This window comes from Alosa sapidissima, chromosome 11 (assembly GCF_018492685.1).
Source record: "Alosa sapidissima isolate fAloSap1 chromosome 11, fAloSap1.pri, whole genome shotgun sequence".
Lineage (NCBI taxonomy): Eukaryota > Metazoa > Chordata > Actinopteri > Clupeiformes > Clupeidae > Alosa > Alosa sapidissima.
Genome location: NC_055967.1, coordinates 21153721 through 21171335, shown reverse-complemented (window position 1 = coordinate 21171335; position 17615 = coordinate 21153721). Strand labels below are relative to the sequence as shown.

The window sequence follows — 17615 nt, the reverse complement described above, 5'->3', positions numbered from 1 at the left end:
AACCTCCGCGATTTCGAAACCTTTTTCTCTCAAGTAAAATTATTTCCCTCTAGAGGAGTCACTCTGTCATTACAACTCTGACCTGTCCTGCAGCACCTCAAAGTACTTTTCAACATTTCACTGTTGTTTATTGAATGAAACAAAGAATGTGTTTATGTGTATCAATATAGTGAAAAGGCTAAACCGCATAGGCTTACTATTCAAGGAAGAGGGTGAGATTATTTCATCTGTGGTATAATGTGAAAATGTATGTAATAGTGTATGCTATATGTCATAGGCACACTGTAAACTATTGTTTGAAGCTAGTTAGGCCTACGTATACAACTGTATAAACGTAACCTAGGCCTACTTGTGGTCAAAAAAATCTTGATCGTCTAAACCTATTACATACACTGACTGGCATTTAAAAGCTGCCTTGATTGGAAAGATCCGACCAGGCACTCTGTTCATCCTTAATTTTGCTAATTGCACACACACACACACACACACACATATATATATATGTATATATATATATATATATATATATATATGTCTATATGAAGGGTTCAGGTGCAAAAGCCTCTAAATGCCACCTACGTCAAAAATTAGATAAAGATGGTGAGTGGATGCTCTCCACACATAGTATACGTTAGTCAAATAATTTAACTTCAAAACCCACTAAATACCACTCTCTTCCTGGTCTGAAATATCGATTTATAGGCAAAAACCTATAGGAGCCTGATTTTAAATGCTCATTTAAAAGAAACGTGGTCAGATGGATTTAGAGGGTTTTGCATCTGAACTCTTCATATCTTGGTGTCAATCTAACAGCTTGACACTGAATATCACTAAAACCAAGGAAATGGTAGTGGATTACAGAAGGCAGCAGCAGAACTACAGTTACACCCCACTAATGATTAGCGGGCAACCTGTAGAGAGAGTCACAAGTTTTAAATACCTTGGTGTCCACATTACTGAAGACTTAACATGGACTGTTAACACTCAATATGTTCTGAAGAAGTCCAGACAACGACTCTACTTCCTTCGTCAGCTAAGGAAATTCAAAGTTTCTACATCCATCATGAAGGCCTTCTACACTTCAGCGGTTGAGAGTGTTCTAACTGGTAGCATCATCACCTGGTATGGGAACTCCACAGTTAGAGATTGTAGTACTCTGCAGAGAGTAGGCCTAGTGAGCTCAGCTGAACGTACTATAAGAACTCAACTCCCTGCTCTACAAGATATCTATTCCAGAAGAGTACTCCTAAGAGCCCAAAAGATTCTGAAGGACTCTTCTCATCCTAACAATGGATTATTCCTACCGCTGAAATCAAGAAGACGCCTATGAAGTCACAAAGCCAGAACTGAGAGACTCAGGAGAAGTTTTTATCCCCAGGCCATCTGAACTCTGAACTCACACTATACTGACTTTGGACACATTCACTCCTCAGCACTCTCAAACATTTCCCAACTCTGAACTCACACTATACTGACTTTGCACTCATTCACTCCTCAGCACTCATGACCCCCCCCCCCCCACACACACACACACCTACATGACTTTTAGCACTTTTACATCCCTCTCCCTATGCTACAGACCTTTTATTTATTTTCTTATTTCATCACACGTCAAAACACACACACACACATACACACACACACACACACACACACACACATATCTGACTTTCTCCAACTTTTGCACATCTCCATAGAACTTTTTATTTATTATTTTTGATTTCTCCTCCATCTATCTACCCATGTCCTTGATTGCCTAGCCTTTCTGCCCCCACCCCCATCCCCAACACACACACACAAAAAAACACACACACTTACATCATCACTGTCATCACCTCACATACATACAGCACACTGCTTGCTACAGTAAGCCTCCTCTACATACTTGCTGCACACTGCCCCCCCCCTCCCTACATACACAGCACATTGTCTTCAGGATCTTCTCCAACACACATCCTCTACATACTTACAGCACACTGCCCTCACCTACCCACACACACACTACACACACACACACACAGTCACTGCTCCACTCCCCTCCCGCCCACACACACATCTTCACTGTCATCACTCACATACATCATACATACAGTACTATGCTTGCAATAGTAAGTCCCTTCACCATACTTGCAGTACACTCCCCCCCCCCCCTCTCCCCTACATACACAGCACATTATTTCATCAGGAAGCTTCTCCAACACACATCCCCAACATACTTACAGCACACTGACCCCCCCCCCCCACCCCAATACACAGCACATTGTCTCATGAGGAAGCTTCTCCAACACACATATTGCACACTGCCCTCTCCCCACATACACAGCACACTATCCCATCTCCCCTGTCATCTCCCCAACACACACACCAAGACCCCTGGCAGTTGGGTTAGCCCCTTGAGCCGTGGATCTGCCCAAGGTTTCTTCCTTGGTAAGGGAGTTTTTCCTTGCCCCTGTTGCTCTTGGGTGCTCCTTGTTGGTGCCCCCCGCCCAATCCCAATCCTCCCCCACCTTTCTTATGCAGCCCTTGCCACTTAATCTACTAAACCCCTTCTACTGCACTTTTTTACCCCCCCCCCCCCATAAATGCACAAATAGGCTGACACCAGACATAATTTCACTGCATTTCTTACTTCCAGTAACTATATGCATGTGACAATAAACTTCCTTGTATCCATGTATCCTTGTATCTTCTTTAAAGTAAGAAACAAACAAACAAAATGACAAAGCAAAATGTATTTTTTCTCATGTATTGGGCTAATCCAATCAAATATATTCAATAAGGCATTCAACTCAATAATGGCATAAGATATGCACTGTCTGTCAATTAGCATGTAGCATGTTGTTGCGTGGTATTAAAGTAGCTAAATGTTTTGCCCAGTTCATTCAATTTGCATTAGTTTGTGCAGGTCGGTATAACAAATGCATTGCATTGTGTGCCATACAGATTGGAGCCCTTCATCTTCATTAATTTGTCAATGCACCATTTGTAGTTTGTAGCTTCAGGTGAACACCTGAAGCAGAGGTGACATGGCTTGACAAGCATGCACCTACATATCTGAATCCATCATTTTTTAGGGATTAGGGTTACATTTTAGGAAACTATTTTAAGTATGCATATGTTCACATGTGCATTGACCTCTTAACAATGACAATCTTGGATGGAAAACCAATCTAATTTTACCATAGCAATGTGAGGTAGAGCAGCCTATTATATGCAATAACTTTTTTCTCACATCCATGAGTTGCCTATAATGTTTTTCTTGAACAGAACTTAGATTCAACTGTTAGTTGTACAGTTAGTAGGCCGGTGTTATTTCCCAACAGGCATGAGGTCTCCGATATTTGTGTGAAGACTTTGTTCCACTAGATGGTAGCAATGAGTTGATAGAATCGCGTTTAGCAAAGATAAACAATTATCATTGGGCCTATTTCTGCCAGGAAATTACAAATACATCGACTTCAAAGAAAGAGGAATATATTAGGCTATGTTTTTCACAACCTATACTGTTGAGAGAGTGACAGAGTTAGCATAGATCTACATTTAGAGATTTTTTATTATTACTAGTATTATTAAGTAATGGGATGATTAAATATATTGATGACATGTGTAATTCTGAAGGATAATGACAAAGTGATATAGCCTAATTGATTGGTAGATTTTAAAATGAAGAGGATAAGATGCATTCCTTAAAATTAATCTCAAATCCTTAACAAAATAAAAGTGAAGGATCATGATCATTTGACGAACGAGCTGTGCATGATCGGTTCGAAAAAACTGGTTAAGTTTGAGACTAAACAGGCAATGGTGTATCGATTAAATTAGGTAATTTATTACAAAAATAACGTTTTGCTAAAAAAGCGTGCGCGGGCGTAGCTTGAACGTGCGTCTTACGTCACACGGAAAAGGCGTTGCGGGAGGCGTTTCTCTATGGCTCATCATCGGCCCTTGTGTTTAATGTATTTGACGGTTCCATTGAGAACTGCGACTTAGTAGTACGGATGGGGGTGTGGACCAGGAATTAACGCAAGTAAGAAACAACATTGCCAGCTTTGCAAGCCACGAAACTGTAATAGTAATTACAGAGACATTGTATAGCAAGTCGTTTCGTTGTGGCAGTACCGACGCTCTGGAGGCGCGGGGAAGTAGGAGCGCTCATCTGGGAAGCAACTGAAAAAGTACCGTCACAAGAAGCTCACGCGGCCACAGGTAGCTCCGACGGCTGATATCAAAGTGCATGTCATGCGGGTAGCCCCGGACGGAGATCGATCCGTGTTTTTCTGCTGCTAGTTCTCCGTGGACTGATCACTTCCCTGCCGTATACCAGGAAACAAGCGACAGTCATGTCTCGAAGAAAACAGAGCAAGCCGCGGCAGATCAAACGTAAGCCTTAAATTAACTCTCATCTTTAAAGATAGTTAATTATTCACAGTTCAGCTGCTCATTAAAGACAATGATCATTAGTAGAACTGTGGGTTTCTGAGTGCTCTGACGAGCTGATTCCATAAGCGCATAATGTTCAGATGGGTTATCAGCTGCTGATAATAATACTTTCTTAGAAATAAAGCCTACAACCTGGGGATCAAGTGTGGGAACGTAGCAACACTACAAACTCTCCAACCCACGGACGAGGGTTGTACTCAGTACAGGTAGCCTGTGACCTATTAGTGTAATTTTACTAATTCTACTAAGTAAGTTAATGTGTAGTCTAACACATGTCAGAATGTCCGTGCAACACATGCCCGAATGTGTGTTAATAAACACTAGTATATATAGGTGAATAAAATAGTAGTGGTATAAATAAATGAAATTCCATTATACAAGGGACTGACATTCGTATCTGGTGGTGGGCTAACGTTTTTCTCTATTTGTGATTGATGATTGTGTTTCAAAACATGTTTGCATGTGTCATGTAAAGTACCGTTGCAAACTTTTGAGGCTGCTCTCTAATAGCCATAATTGCCCACTGGAGATTGCACACCATCCTGGAATTAATCTTTTTAAGTCAAAAACATTGCAAGGACAGCCTAAAATCTGCTTACTTTTCTCAGACACGTTGCCCATAGCCAACCGAACTGTGACCGTGGTTTCCTGTTTAATTCTGTTGTGGAAACGTCACTGTTCTCTGAAAAAGATGATGTGAGAGCAGATAAACAGCGATCCGATCTCAGGGGCGATAAGGATTAAAATTGGATCTTTTTTATTTGTTTTCTGTCTGTGGCTGTACTGTGGCTGGCGTTGCATTTCTCCCCGGCTTTTCAGTTCTGTTTCCAGAGATGGGGCGTCAGATAGCGCGCCCAGCTGATCTCGCTCGCTGATAACCGCTTACAATTGGATCTTTTTTCATCAATCCTTTTAACTCTGTAATGCTCAGGCGCCGGTCTAGTTTTTTCCTGCTTTGTCCTAAGCTGGTCGTCTCTGTGCTTGACAAGTTCTTCCTGTTTATAAAATGTGAGGTTTATCACAGTTCTCTGCTTAGATCTCACAGTTGATATTTTGTCAGAGTAAAAATAATGGGTCTCTCTCGCTCACCCTCTCTCTCTCCCTCTCTCTCTCTCTCAAACGACTCAGCAGTGCTGAAAAGTCGTTTTGCTCTGGTGCCAGACGCTGTTTCAGTTCTTCATCCAGAGGAGATGATTCGGCGCGATAAGCACAGTAGCAATATCTTGGAGGTTGAATTTGAAAGGGCTGTTCAAAAATAAATATTAATGCGAGTCAAAGGCAGAAAGCGACTCTTGAAAGGGGAAGAAAATCGCCCGATAAGGTAACATTAGCATATACATGTACCGCAGAGCGTTAAAGGCGGTTTCGAGGTTTGTTTAAAGGCAACTCCAGTGGAACAGGCGCACCAGTGGGGAGTCACGGCACGGCACGCACAATGACTTGAAGTAGTGTTCTTAATGAAACCGTTAGTCATATCCTCTCCACAGCCCACTAATTGTTATAGCCTAACTCATGTCTAGGCGACTATTGTGAAAGATATGCCGCTGCATCTGCTGTGTTTGATTGTGCGTTTACTGCGAAAGCCCGAATAGGTGGCACGTTCAGTGATGGACATCTTCTAAAACTTAGACGCAAACATAGGACAAATCATTTTGCACTGTGAATAGAGACCGCATTCCGTCATCGTCTTGATTATTACGTACCCAATGTATTGGTTTGGTACTGTTGTTGTGTTTGGTTTATGGGTGTAATCACCATACAACTTCCTATTTGATTTAGTTTGAATGTTAAAAAACTGTTAACGTGCATTCTTTTTGTTGGGTAGCCCTGCCCTGGTCTGTTGCCCTGGTCTGTTGCCTGAATACCCCAGGCACAAAATACAGTATGTTGTAGTGAAACCGCACACATTTTAGAGTACATATACATGTCCCACAGATGCATGGTTTTGAAAACACACTCTCTGCACTGATGAAACTAATGAGCTCTGCGGACAACTCTAGACACTGGGAGAGATAAGAGCAGAGCAGCAGGCTTCTGATGGGTGTCATGGCCCTCTTTGTTATCAGGCCTCTCGCCCGGATGGGTCTGCCGTCACATGGTACACAAGACAGAGTGAGAGAGAGATAGAGAGAGGGAGAGAGACGGAGAGGAAGAGATAAAGATAGATAGGGGGAGAGAGAGAGAGAAAGAGAGAGGGGAGGGGGGCAACCCACATTGCTTCTTTCCTCTTTCTCCCATGATCTCCAAGGCCAAGTCAGGCATGTTGACTTTCAGGCCATGGTCACACACTGGCGATTGCAGTCGCTTATTCAAAAATAACAGACCGTTATTGAGCGTTTGCATATGCAAGGGGGTATTACAAGTCTCCCCCACAACAGTGTCTGGTTTCATAGGATCCAGCGTGTGTTAGAGGAAATATTTGTGTGCGTCTTTTGTGCGTCACTCTCCCAGTGGTGAAGATGGTAGGAACAGATAATCCATCCGTCCCCGATGAAGAGATTAGCGGGTGGCCCGGTGGGGCTGGAACCCAGGGCTTATATATTTATGTTTATATATAATTTTGTCTGTTGAGATGGAGGAAGGTGATAGTGAAGCCACAGCGATCTCTTCCTCTGATAAGGGCCGAGCGTGAGACAGATGCAGGCGATTGGAACGGATTCCGCACTTTAATTACATTTGGCTGCTGAATTCTCATCTTTGTCGTGTTTGTGTTGTTGTTTGTTGTTGTTGTTTGTTTGTTTGCAACTGGCTGAGTGTAGCTGCCGATAAGTGAGTGAGTGAGAGAAACAAGAGAAAGGAAGAGAGAGAGAGAGAGACGAAAAAGTATGAGAGATAGAGAGATAGAGAGAGAGAGAGAGAGAGAGAGAGAGAGAGAGAGAGAGAGAGAGAGAGAGAGAGAGAGAGAGAGAGAGAGAGAGAAGGATGGGCCGATAAGAGCAGAATAGGATGGTAAAGCAGATAAGGGGAATAGGGGGCAGAGGCAGGCATACAGAAATGGCAGATGGATGTATTCTGAGTCTAAAAGCAGCTCCCACACTGTGATGGTGGGGCCAGATAAGCAGGCATTCAGATGGAGGCAGATAGGAGCCCTGGGCTGATGCTGGGAGATAGCGTGCACGCTGCAGCGGATCCGCCATGCTGACATCATCCAGACGTCCTTGGGGTCACCCTGAATTATTCAGCTGGCCTGCGTGTCAGTTGACGCCAGCAGGGTCAAGGGTCAGAGTTCACAGAGAGGGGGAGAGAGAAACTCTGCAGGGTCAGGTGATTTGAAGAGGTTCTTTACACTGACCCGAACCATTAAGATGTGACGTGACTGTGTTTTTTTTTTCGTACTTTGAAGTTTTTCTTTCTTCTCTTTTTTTTGTAACCTTGAATTTGATGATAATCAAGTTCCTGTTTCCTCCTCATCTCTGTGTCTTTCTCTGCGTCTCTGACATTAATAAGTGTGAGGCCTGAACAAAACCTACCCAAAAAGCCAGGTCAGGAAGTGTCTACTTCTTTACTACAGAATGAGCTTCTTCACTTTACACTGGAAGTTGTGAAAAGCTTTTTTTTTTTTTAACTCACAGTGTGACTTTGTCTTTGGGTTGTCCCCCCCTCTCTTCTCCCTCTCTCTCTCTCTCTCTCTCTCTCTCTCCCTCACTCTCTCTCTCTTGCTCTGTAGTGCCTTGGTGGCTTTTGCCTGTGTGTTTTTCCGTCTTTGTTCTGCTTTTAGCTCGATGTGAACTTTTGATAAGCCCCGGGGCCCCGATCTCCAGCACAGATAAAGATCGCCAAGTGCGATAAGAGTTGCTATCAGCACGCAGCAGGCAGGAGCGGTGACTCCACTACAATAACAAAGCCCCCACATAGGAGCTGCAGTCTGGGCCCAGGCCCTGGCAATCAGTTCCACCCCTAATGTGATTAATGTTGTTGTATAATTAGATGATAGGTGTGAATGCGTTTCTCTAAACCCTCCACCATCATCCCCACCCCACCGTAACCAGCCCCACAACTAACCCACCCACAGACACCATGCTTTTGTGCTTTTTCTTTTCTTTTTTCGCTCCCTTTTCAGCTCTTCGCCGCCCACTCCGTGTGTGTGTGTGTGTGTGTGTGTGTGTGTGTGTGTGTTTGCCTCCTCCTAACAACCATCGTAGTCGATTAATTTAATTAAACCTAATACCACATATTACTCACTGTAGATTTTTGTGGGAGATACCATTGAGATGGTGGGAATTATTATGATTATTTTTTAAAAAATGTTCCCCTGATGATAATCTGTTAAGAGCTGTGTTTTTTGGGGTTGAAAGTGGGGCAAGGCGGGAGGGGTAAAATTAAATAAATGAATAAATAAAAATCCAGAACACACGTAGGCTTAAGGAAATGAGAGAAGACGCTAGTCAGCACAATGCTAACGCTGGTGATCTTTTCACAGATAGCTGATAGGGAGACTGATGTGACAGCGCTCATTAGTACATGTTGACCTTGCACGCACACACACACACACAAACACACGCGCACACACACGCACACACTCACACACTCTTGAGCACTCATTTAAACTATTAATCATGTGTACAGTGTGTGGTCTTCACACAGACACCACTGAGGTCCATTCTGAGAAGACTGTATGTCTGGTTGGCTGGATTAACACAAATCACGCAATGCATGTGCTCCTTATTCTGCAGTATGTTCCTGACCCAGCTAGCATGTTAACTCATGTATGAGTCAAACATGGCAGTGACAGGAAAACCTGGAATTTTACAGACTAGTTTGTCACCTGGAAATTAATTCAAGTGATCAACTATCCTGGAAATAATAATGTATATTTTGTGCAGTATCCAGAGCCAAATGCAGTGTTAAATCTACACAGGGGAATGGACTACTGATTGGTGTATGATGAGCTAATCATAGTTGGATTGTGTTTTTTGATATTCAAACAGTATGGTCTCTTTCTGTCTGAAACGGCATGAAAATGACATTTGGCCATCAGAACAACAACAAAAAAATCGGTTCTTGCACCCCCACTTTAAAACACTGTGGCGCTGCTGGGTGGAGTGGGTCACGATGGTGCGTGTCTACTGAACTACGGATGTGGATTCTTAGTAAGCCTAATTTGGCCAGTTTTATCACCATGGAATTCTGTACCAGTGGTCACGTTGATCAAATTTACCTTGATCCGTGTCTCAAAACACGCTGTGTTGGGTCTTTGAATTTGCAGGAAAAGGACCTGGAAAGTCCTTGAATTTGAGTCCTTGTTAAGTTACATTTTACATGTTTAATTTTTTATACGTGTTTGACATAGGGACACATAAGGGAACATAGGTTTGATATATCCATTATACTATATATAGAAGTATAGAAACTAACCTGCTGTATAACTGTGGCAAGTCCTTGCTGTATGAGTTGACTTAGATGAACACTTTTTCCATTTGTGTCTTTTTACCTCTGTTGTAGATAGGGCTGTAACGATATGTGCACCGAAACCGAAATTGCAGCACTCATATCCACGAACATGTGTTGCGGTGTGAGAAGGCAGAATCGTGACACACCCATTCTAGTGTTTCCCGCAGCGCTTTGCAGCTTACGCAGGTATGCATCGAACCGTGGGTCAAAAATTGTGATACAAGCTGAATTGTGAGTTTGCATCGTTACAGCCCTAGACTAGCAAACACTGTTATTACTGGTCTTGTATTGTATGAGCTACTCTTGAACCATTGGCTGTTATACCCCCACCTTTAGACATCTTCAAGATGCAGCCAGCATTAGTGTGTAGCTATCATGTGCGGGCGTTCATTGCATAAAGTGATTAAGCTTGCTGATGATCCAGAGTCATTGGCTGCCCATCTTTCCACCTATCAGTTTGAAAATGACCAAGCCAAGCACTTGTCACCTTATTGGGTTTCTGTAATTGCCACATCAATATGTGTTTTATTGTACTGATTTGATGAAGGAAATTGTTGGTAAGCTAATTAAAAGCGAGTCCTGAGTTCTGAGTGAAAATGATGGCCTTGGCATAGATGAAAGTAGCTGATGCTGGAGCTGATTGGCTCATTCCTCTGTTGACTTACAAAAGTGCTGATTGGATAACAGCATTGAGGCATTGTGTTTGATTGGCCGATCTTGGGCTCGGGGGTGTGGGGTTGTGGGAGGTGAGCATGGCCCGGCTCCCAGCGGAAAGGAAAGGCAGGGCTGATGAGTTATTTGGGTGAGTTATTGCGCTTTCCTGTTTGGTGTTCTCGGCCCCGTTGTGGGGGATGAATTATGAGGTTGCGCTCGCCTGAGTGTTCACACCTCGGTATGCCAAACGCCTCTGCATAACGGGCAACGGCATTTTGGGACCAATAACAGTGTTTCGGTTTATACTTGATGGTTTTATTTCACTTCTAAGTGATTTGCATGAACAATGGAGTGTGAAGATTTTATTTTGTCTCTAGTGTGTGTGTGTGTGTTTTGCAGTAACAGCAGTTTCTGTCTGAACTACTAAAGCTGCTGATATGAGTTTGTAGTAGCCCCAAACGAATCAACAACTCTCTAATCCTTATCATGTACAGTGTTTCCGAGAAAACTTTTTTTCTTTAAAATAAAGGTGTTAATTGTTAACCATGACATGGAAAGATCTTTTACAAATTCTATTTACAAACCGTCGACTGATCCACTTAATGAAGTCCTGAGTAATATGAATAAATGCTCACATGCTATTTTTCGAGCAATTTTTACAGACAACAATCATAGGACAAGCTCTGCTGTCATCAACAAGGCTCCTTGTTAACACACTGCATGAAATGTTAGTGCTGCTTTATGGTAATAACCAGTTTATAATAATTAAAACCTGTGAAGGTACGGATTGTGTGAAAAATCTTTAAGATATATCTAGATCTAACACTTACGCCAGCTCGTGCTTGTTCTGTTGAGTAAAGATGGTATCCTCTGTTTCAGTTTATGAGCTGTGAAGTAACAGGTCCTGTAGCCTTATGTAAGCCATTGGTTTCTGGACAGGCCTCAATACTATGGTATTTGTATTTACTATGTTCATTAATTGACATGATTAATATGGTGTTTATCTGATAATAAAACTCAGATGCTGAAAAGTATTTTGCGATTCTTTGTATAGACCAGTTAATGTGTTGCACAGTATATTACGCAAAAAAATGCAAACACCATGTTTTACCACAAGTAGTTTCTTATGAACTTCCAACCTTATCTTATGACACTACAGCCTTTTAGTTGCTCAACATAACTGCTGTTGTTTAATCACTTCTAGTGCAATCATTTATCTGTACTACTAGGACCTACTGTTTTTATATTGTCTGCATACAACAAAACTACACTATATTTGTGTTTGTTTTTATTAGGAATTTAAAACCCTCTGACTGCTAGTGTGATGAAACATTCTTCTTTGTTTGATAGCAGCTTTGACCTCTGTGGTCACTCGCTAACATTAGCATCAGGCCGGCGTTTCCTAGCGATAGCTCAGAGAGAGGGTGAAGTGTCTCTTTTCTCTCTCTCTCTCTCTCTCTCTCTCGCTCTCTCTCTCTCTTTCTCTCTCTCTCCAGCAGGCGGTAGCTGCCCGGTCACCCAGGCCACAGGCTTAGGGTCAGTGTACTAGGGTGTTATGACAAGCTAGCCCCCCCCCAGTGTGTGCGATAAGGAGCCACATCCACTCCTACTGCTGAGCACTGTTCTGTTGAGAAGGGAAAAAAGAAACACAGGCTTGGACAATGTATGTGCTGACCTGGATTTATAGCCAGCGGGAAGAGTGAGAGAGTGTGAGCGAGAGAGAGAGCTGGAGGTAGAGAGGGGAGGGGGGAGAGAGAGGGAAAGAGAACCCACTCCTCACACACCTTCAACCTGTTACTGAGATAACAGACCCATGCGGAAGTGCTTTTATTTATAGAGCAGGCATCACAAACTTCAGATGGCGTCAGTTCCTATGACCTGGTAAAATGACACGTATATCAGATGTGGCACACACACACACAGGCACAAGTACACACACACACAGACACACACACACACACAGCCTCCTGGATATGGACTCTGAACTGCTAGACCGAGTTTTTGTCATATCTCTTTCTTTGACTGTCATAGCTGTTTTTTCACTGTGTTCACTGTCACTGTCAGACACAAACACACATACACACACACACAAACAGGCCGAGAATTGGGTCACACAGCATGAATTACTGAAAGCCCTACACAGGAGAATCCTCTTGTCCTAAAAGTCCTCAGAGTTACTTTAGTGGTTTCCCCAAGAGTCTCCATACTCTCTCTTTCTCTCTCTCTCTCTCTCTCTCTCTCTCTAACACACACAGACACGCACAGATACACACAGACACACACACACACAGACACGCACAGTATAGGATATACACACACTGCCCAACCTTTTAGTCATTAAAGAATAGAAAGAGCTGTATGCCCCACCCTCTCTCTGGCATTGATATGTACAGTATGAGTCATGGTGGCTAGAACTGTGTGTATTTGTCTGTGTGTGTGTGTGTGAATGAGTGAGTGATCTGAGCCCAGGGTTTGCTCTGTGCTTGTGTAAACCTTGTGAGTTTGTATTTGGATGCTGATAAGAGAGTCTGTCAGTCAGGACACTGGCGTGGGTGGAGGAAAAAGGGAATGTTGGAATTGGGGTGGGGGTCATGCTGTGTGTGTGTGTGTGTTGGTGTGTTTGTGTAGGTGGGGGGGGGGGGGGGGGGGGGGTACAGGTGGGGGGATTCTCAAGTTCGGATAGGCGCAAACAGACTGGAGAGTGTGTAATTGTGTTTTGGTGTGCTTGATCGATTTGTATTCGAGCGCTTAGAAATAGTAAGTTGCACTGACAGGTGTGTGCTGTGAGTGAGTGCGCCCCAATGAGATGCATTTGGAGTGTTAGAGCCGACTGGTAATACCTTCTGGAGGCGATCATAAAAATAGGTGCTCTGCTAAAAATGTCTGACAGACTGACTTGGGATTTGCAGTCAGCAGCTTCAATTTCAGCTGTCTGAGTGCATCAGTTAGTTTAGAGACTTCTAAAGAGACATCCCTCCCTGCCCATCAGGTGTTTCCACCAATGACATTGAAGGAAAGGGCTAAAAGGGATGAATCTGCCAGGAGTTAGCAAAGCATGCTAACAACTGCATTTAGCATACATGGCAGATCCTGGATACGTGACTCTTTGGCCACTTTCGTACCATGTCGGCTTTTCCTTAGATTTCATCCAGTTAGTGTGAGAAAGATAGCTTCCTTACTTACGAGTAGATTTTTCTCCTGACCTTTACCCTGTGACTTGAAGGTGTCTTCCATGACAAAGTAGCATGACTCATTTTCTCATTGCTATCTCTTTCCCTTCTTGTCTCAGCTTCTGTCTTTGGTTTGGTTTGTTTGTTTTTGCCATGCCCTTTTTTGTCTGTCTGTCTGTCAGTCAGTCAGTCAGTCAGTCAGTCTGTCTTCATTTCTATCTACCCCTTCATCTTCCCCTTCTCTCTCCACGGTTCCATATTCCACCTCTCTCTCCCTCTCTTTTTTATTCCATCTCTCTCTGTGTTCCACTCTGTCTTATTTCCCATTCTATCTCTCTCCCGCTTCTCCATTGCCCCCCCTCTCTCGCCCCCCCCCCCCCCCCCCCCCCCTCTCTCCCTTTTCTCTGTCTCCAGTCAGACCTCTAGCCTCAGTGAACCAGGTCTTGGCGGTATGATAATGTGGAAAGTTGAACTGGCCCCATTACAGGCTGGGCTGATGGCAGCGGCGATAAGGCTCTTGATAATGGCTGCAGATAGCGCTGACACAGCGGTCCAATAGCCAGCCCTCTCTCTCTCTCTCTCTCCCTCTCCGCCATTATCATTCCAGCCTCACCGATGGGCTCCCAGCTCGCTATCTCCTCTCCATTTCCACTCCTGCGACAGATAAGGATGGAAATACTGACTTCATAGCTGACTGATTAAAGTGTCTGCCTTTCTTGATAATACACAGATAAATTATGTTTTTTTCTCCCTCTCTCTCTCTCTCTCTCTCTCTCTTTCTCTCTCTGTCTCTATCTTTCTCTCTGTCTCTCTCTCTCTCTCTCTTTCACTCCCTTTCCCACTATCTAGAAAGGGGTGGGGGTGAGGAAGGGGTATGGTGGTGTGGTGTGTGTGTGTGTGTGTGGGGGGGGGGGCGACGGAAAGAGAAAAACCTCTGTTAATTTCTCTTTCTTTTGTAGGTTTATTTGAGAGGAATCGAGAGAGGGGTTGGGAAAAGCAGGCAGAGATCGCGAGGAAGGGAGGGAGGGAGAGAAAGCGAGAGAGAGATAGAGTGAGAGAGAGATAGAGGGAGGGAATGTGGGAGAGATTGGGAGGGAGACAGCGGCAGAGCCATTATTGAGAAAGTTGGAATGAGGCAGATAGCTGTAGTGTTAAACTGCTCCCTCTAACATTTGCCAGTCACAAGTGTGAGGCCTGCTTAACTGCATTTATAAACACTGCTCCCCCCTTTCTCTCTCACTCTCTCTCTCTCTCAGTCTCTGTCTCTCTCTCTCAAGCATATACAAACACACACGCACATGGGCATATGTTGTAATCTATAAGAAATACCATTGCATTGAATAAGGTCGTATCCATGACAACCGGGGTCTGCAGTGTCTGCCTGACCTCCGTGTTCCCACGGCGACCACAGGAAGTGAAGCCAAGCGTGGGCCGGCCTATCTCACGGGCCAGTGCTGCTCAGCCCTGTGCCTCGCTGGCTTTTCCAGGTGACGTTTTTATCACTGATGCCTACAGCCAGATACCTCACTGATCTCACTGCAGATTCCCACCCTTCTCTCTCTCTCTCACACACACTCTCTCTCTCTCTCTCTCTCTCTCTCTCTCTCTCTCTCTCTCACACACACTCTTTTTCTCTGTCTCTCTGTCTATCTCTCTCCACCTCTGTCGATCTCTGTCGCGGGTCGTTTCCATTGCTCTGGGTCATCTTCCTGGATCACGCTCTACGGATGATGTCACGCCAGTTGGTATCAGGGCTTACTTAAGGCAACCACAGAAAGCACCGACATCTGAGTCCGACTGCCAGTCATCTAAACTCCATATGCCACGTCACCACAGAGGGCCAGTCAGCCTTTCAGTGACCTCAACGATGACCCGTTTTTATTCGCCAACACTTAGGTCTTTTTAAACAAATACATATATATAAATAAATAATTGCTTGCATGTGCAGCGATATTCTTCAAATCATCTTAGCTTCATACTTTTACAATGATACTCAGTGGATTTCCCAAACTACTGAATCCAAGGGAAGGTGTTTATAGCTTCCACCCCCTGACATGGCATTAAGGTCCAGCAAAGGATGTTAAGACAGTGCCAGGGCCAGTGTAAATGCTAAAAATGTAAATGGAATATGGCAGTCACTGTGTGCATAGACATTCTTCGTCTTTCTTTGGTCATTATATTATGAAGATGCTGTCCTGTAGGCATGTATGTTGGGTTACTGTCCTGTAGGCATGTATGTTGGAATACTGTCCTGTAGGCATGTATGTTGGGTTACTGTCCTGTAGGCATGTATGTTGGGTTACTGTCCTGTAGGCATGTATGTTGGGTTACTGTGCTGTAGGCATGTATGTTGAGGTACTGTCCTGTAGGCATGTATGTTGGAATACTGTCCTGTAGGCATGTATGTTGGGTTACTGTCCTGTAGGCATGTATGTTGGGTTACTGTCCTGTAGGCATGCTTTATTAGCACATATGCACAACCCCTCCCTCCATGCCACAGCCGAACTGTGACCACACTTATACCTTTCTTAATATAGTTATTTATATATAGATATATAGACTTTATTCTTGCACTGTTGCACTGTTTGACTTACTCATTTGCACCATCACCATGACACTCATTCACAAAGAGCACCTTACCTTACCTTATGCACAGAGGACCACAGGCTCAGTCCCTGCTTGTCATTGCAAGCGCACCTGATTGATTAATCACCCACTATGTGGATACTGTTTTTTAGAATTGATTTAGATTAAGTTTTATTTAGTATAATTTGTATTTTAGTATATTTCGTATTCTTTATCTTCTACAGTCCTTATTGCTTAGTTGTGTTTTTTATATTATATACTTTTAATTACTTTTTCTGCTGTTAGTGAATGTGTGTGTGTATGTTGTCTGTATGCTACTGTGACCTTGAATTTCCCCTAGGGATCAATAAAGTATCTATCTATCTATCTATCTATCTATCTATGTTGTGTTACTGTCCTGTAGGCATGCATGTTGGGGAGTCAGGGCTTATGTGGTTGTTTTTGTTTTGTTTCTTTTTTGTATAAATAGGTATCTGTAATTGTATTAGTGTGCGTGTTGTGCTTTACTTGGACGGAGTTTGTGTTTTGGAGTGTGTTATCTGGATTAGAGCATTGGGTTGCTGAGAGCTTCACAATGTGTGGCAGTGACAGGACTGTGGTGTAGTGTGTTGTGGAGTTAGTCGTCGTGTTTTATGTTAAGCCTAGTAGTGTTGCCTTTTTTTTGGTAGTGTGTGTGTGTGTGTGTGTGTGTGTGTGTGTGTGTGTGTGTGTGTGTGTGATTGTGTGTTATGTCTTCGCCACTGTCCTCATGTCTGTCAGAGTGCTGACTCTCTGGAACAGTGTGCTGTTGTTCAGGCCTCACTTGCTGACCTTCATAGATTAGGCAGCATTTGTTTGTTACCTGTGTGTGTGTGTGTGTGTGTGTGTGTGTGTGTGTGTGTGCGTCAGTGTGTGAAACAGAATTGATAAGTGTGTGTTCTGTCTCTCTGCTTTTAAAGTATGGCGTGTTCACTTAGGGGTTAGCTTTAGGTAGATGAACATGTGTATTCGCAAGTTAACCCATTTATTCTTGTGTACTCACATCAGCAGCCCCAAACACGCATATTGAATGATTGAATGCATATGTATATGGAAAATCAAAAAGACGCACAGTTATTTCCTGTGTATTAGCCGCATTGTGTATAAGCCGCAGGATAGTGTTTTATGCAAGTTAAAAAAACGAAACCATATTATTACCATATTAACTGCCCCCGTGTATTAACCACATAGCTGAAGAAATTTTTCAAAATCACTGTATGAACCGCGGCTAATAGTCTGGAAATTATGGTATAGTACATACTTAAGCACGCACACACGCACACACACACACACACACAAACCTCTGCCTTTCTCTCGCACACACACTCTTAACCGCAGCTATTTTAACTGTAGCTA

The 17615-nt window shown here is 43.5% G+C and overlaps 1 protein-coding gene across 2 annotated transcripts in view; it reads left to right on the top strand.

Moving 5' to 3' along the window:
* The first annotated feature begins 3921 nt into the window (after positions 1-3921).
* Positions 3922-17615, top strand: part of zfpm1 (zinc finger protein, FOG family member 1) — a 90754-nt gene continuing 77060 nt past the window's right edge. Inside the window, exons 1-2 of one of the 2 annotated variants that reach the window (XM_042109497.1) lie at positions 3922-4380; positions 4557-4646. Coding sequence is in view for 1 of the 2 variants with exons in the window: in XM_042109496.1 (XP_041965430.1) it covers positions 4341-4380 (40 nt within the window). In the remaining variant the exon portion in view is untranslated. The remainder of the gene's footprint in view (positions 4381-4556; positions 4647-17615) is intronic. The other variant, XM_042109496.1, reaches the window with a different exon arrangement.